At 40.1% G+C, this 3,683-nt stretch overlaps 1 protein-coding gene across 1 annotated transcript; it reads right to left on the reverse strand.

Annotated features, from left to right (window-relative positions):
- Positions 1-1,491: 1,491 nt before the first annotated feature.
- Positions 1,492-3,182, reverse strand: rxfp3.2b (relaxin family peptide receptor 3.2b). Its single transcript, XM_027170022.2, has one exon. The coding sequence runs from the start codon at positions 3,059-3,061 to the stop codon at positions 1,892-1,894; it is 1,170 nt and encodes a 389-aa protein (XP_027025823.1). The 5' UTR covers positions 3,062-3,182; the 3' UTR covers positions 1,492-1,891.
- Positions 3,183-3,683: the final 501 nt, after the last annotated feature.

Genomic DNA, 3,683 nt, shown 5'->3' on the forward strand with positions numbered 1-3,683 from the left:
GGATAATAAGACAAATAACCAGCGGTAATTGGGAACAACCACCGACTACCACCCCATATACACATTCCTATATAGTGCACTTTTAATGAGGTACAATTAAAAGACATGACCTCCCAACCATAACCTCTGACATATCTACTGAACAGTCACTTGCAGAACATATTATTTATTATTATCATCTCCTGTATAAACTCAAAATATTCATCGTTTTTTACTCAATTTGGGTTAATTTCACATTAATAACATGAATAATACTGGGATGAGTAAAACATTTATACTTGAAGCCCCAATCCAAATTTAAGACCTTGTGTAATGCAGAACAAGCTCAAGATACAGCATGTAGCACCACCTCATGAAATCTTTTGCCCTTACCAAATACTTTACAAAAAATGTAATAAAAAGAAAATGTTAGATGCCAATTAGTGATGCTTGTAATGTCTTGCCCCTTTTACTCCAAGTTACACCAGCAAAGAATTGAGCTACAGTATCAAAAATATCAAAGTCAAGGTATATTTGATGGATAGGTAGTTTTCATGTTTTCATATACCTGTACGATATGAACCACACTAAAGAAAGTTCAGTTTTTGCTGTCTTTGCAATATATATATATATCTGTTAATGACTTCTGAAGTATTGTGATATTTTAACAATCTGAAGTGTTTAACAATGACACACACACACACACACACACACACACACACACACACACACACATACACACACTGTCACAAAGACAAAAGTCATTACCAGCTTTAGAACTAAAATGTCACACAGCATCAATTTAAATTCTAATTAGCTTAGATTTAAACTTTAAATCCTGTTGTACATCTTCCCTTAATTTTCAGAAGCACCTATCAGGTTCCAGCTGGCTGCAGTTCTTTTACATACTGTTAAACACTTACTTAAACACTCTGAGATGAAATTGAGATTGTCACTGGTTGGTGTTTCGGAAATACAATTTGTGCATCTGGATCTATTGTCATTTACCAAAGTCATTCATCAGAGTAAACTGTTTGATAAAATGATTGAGTGTCAGAGTATAGTGTTGTGTAATTCCAATAGACATTTTCTACACCATCATTCAATATACAGGTTATTAGGTTGGAATAGACATAATACACATAAACATTTCTTTAAGACACTTATTAATACGTGTGTGTGTGTGTGTGTGTGTGTGTGTGTGTGTGTGTGTGTGTGTGTGTGTGTGTGTGTGTGTGTGTGTGTGTGTGTGTGTGTGTGTGTGTGTTAACCTAGAGAATCATTAATAATCTAACAAAGACAATAAAATTGCATGCATTAGACAATATTGTTATTGTTATCATGAAGAAATATTGTTATTGTTGTGTTAAGAACTGTAAAGAACACAAACCTGTCGGTAGAAGATGTTTATTAGTTTTACTTATTTTAAATCATTTTCATATATACACTTCTTATCAACATTTGTTTTACATACACATAATGAACATCTTATATCAGGATATCACAGGGTATTTTAGATTAATCAGCTTTTCCTTTCATATTGCTCATGAACTAGTCAGGCGTTGTAGAACTGCTGCTTGCACTTCTGCACAAATCATGTTTGTGCACAAATGTTTTCCTCACAGTTGTCCTTGATGCACCAGAAAAATTAAGCTGAAGGAAGCCAAATAAAGACCGAATGTGAATGCTGAAAACAAGATCATAGATGGAACAGTCAAGGGAAATGGATCAAACAAAGATCACAAAAAGAGCAAATGAATCTGGGACATGCTCAACAAGGGTTTTCGCATGTCTGATCCTGTCTATCACACAAAAACCAAGATTTAAGGAACAGCTTCAAAAGGCATGTATGTCTGTGAATTGTGTATTACAATTTATATGACTTATTGTCAGACAGCAATCTGCAATACCACTAAACAGTGGGTTCCTCTGCAACTTTGGCCTTGCGGGGGAGCCTCAGTGCCAAGCTGCGGTAAGATGGTGTTGCTCTTATCACTAGTTCCTTGAGGCCAGCACGAAACTCTCGCCGGATAAGGCAGTAGAGCACTGGATTGAGGCAGCTGTTGGTGTGCGCCAGACACACAGACAGTGGGAAGGCGTAGGCCTGGGCATTGTAGAAGGCATTGCTGAAGGGTACCATATCAAACTTAATGAGTACAGCCCAGAGTGTGAGTGCCTGATTGGGCAGCCAGCAAAGAAAGAATGAGAGAACCACAATCACAACTGACTTTGTGACTTTGGACCTTCGTTTGTTGCGACCCTGTTCAGTCTCAGAGCTTACGCTGCCAAGGATTCTGCGGCTCATCACAAAGCGCAGGAGCATCAAGTAGCACAGAGAGATTACCACTAGTGGGATGACAAATCCTAACAGCACCTTCTGTAGCTGGTACAGGCCCAAAACCTGCTGAGGATTCCAGCTGCCTGACTCTGGGAAGCGGACAAGGCACAGCTCTTCATCTGGTGCCACCTGGGCAATGGTGGAGTAGACAGCATGTGGCAGCGTGGCTAGGAGTGATACACACCAGATGCCTAAACTGACCCACTTGGCCCTGATCGCAGCTAAGCGGTGTCCATGCATCTTCAGCGACGACGTGATGGAGTAGTACCGAGCCACACTCATGCTGGTGAGGAAGAAAACACTGGCGTACATATTCATGGTGGTCACAGAACTCACAATTTTGCACATGATGCGACCAAATGGCCAGCGAAAGTCCAGCGCTGTGTCCACAGCCCAGAAGGGCAGTGTAAGCACAAACTGCAAATCAGTAAAAGCTAGGCCCATAACGAAACAGTCAATGGAGCTTTGCTTCTGCCGGTGGCGCGAGTGGAGCAGGTAGAGCGCGAGCGCGTTGCCCACCAACCCCAGCGCGCACACCACCGAGTACACGAGCGCAATCATAACGCGCAACACCAGGCTGGAGGGGTCTCCCTGTAACGGCGAATCATACTCTCTCGTCAGCAGATGAAGCCAACAGTGCACGGAAAGATTAGCGTCCAAAGCTCCAGTGCAGTTATCCAGTTCCCCTCGACATTCCAGCTCGCTCTCACACGCGCCGCTCGGTGCCGTGTTGTTTCTTTCCATGGCACTCACGATGTCGACATCGAAAAGGGACAAACAGTGCACCCAATCGGTAATTAAGCTATGTAAAGTTCATATGGAGCGCAATTATCTTTGTTTCCCAGAATGATCTCCATTCGCGCGCATGCCGTCAGTACTGTGCGCTCCACAGCGCGCGCTCATTCTTTTATACCGCGGAGCGCGTGACGCACATTTACTGTCGCTCCATCACTTTATTTATGCATCTGCTTCATATCATATATGCTTTTATACTTCATGATGTTAGTCTTAATCCATGACTTATTCAATTTTAGAGGTTAATATTCCACACATTTAATAATCCTAGTTCAGGGAGAGAGAAAAAACACCAGATTGATCAATATTGCTTAGAAATAACGTAGAAAAAAAATATAGATAGATAGATAGATAGATAGATAGATAGATAGATAGATAGATAGATAGATAGATAGATAGATAGATAGATAGATAGATAGATAGATAGATAGATAGATATTTAAAACAAAAAGTACTGTTTTTTGTGTAAGTTTATTTATTTATTTGTTTGTTTGTTGGTTTGTTTATTTGTTTGTTTATTTATTTATTTATTTATTTATTTATTGGTGTTGTTGGATTATTGTCTCTAATT

The sequence above is a fragment of the Tachysurus fulvidraco genome, chromosome 2 (genome assembly GCF_022655615.1).
Source record: "Tachysurus fulvidraco isolate hzauxx_2018 chromosome 2, HZAU_PFXX_2.0, whole genome shotgun sequence".
Classification (NCBI taxonomy): domain Eukaryota; kingdom Metazoa; phylum Chordata; class Actinopteri; order Siluriformes; family Bagridae; genus Tachysurus; species Tachysurus fulvidraco.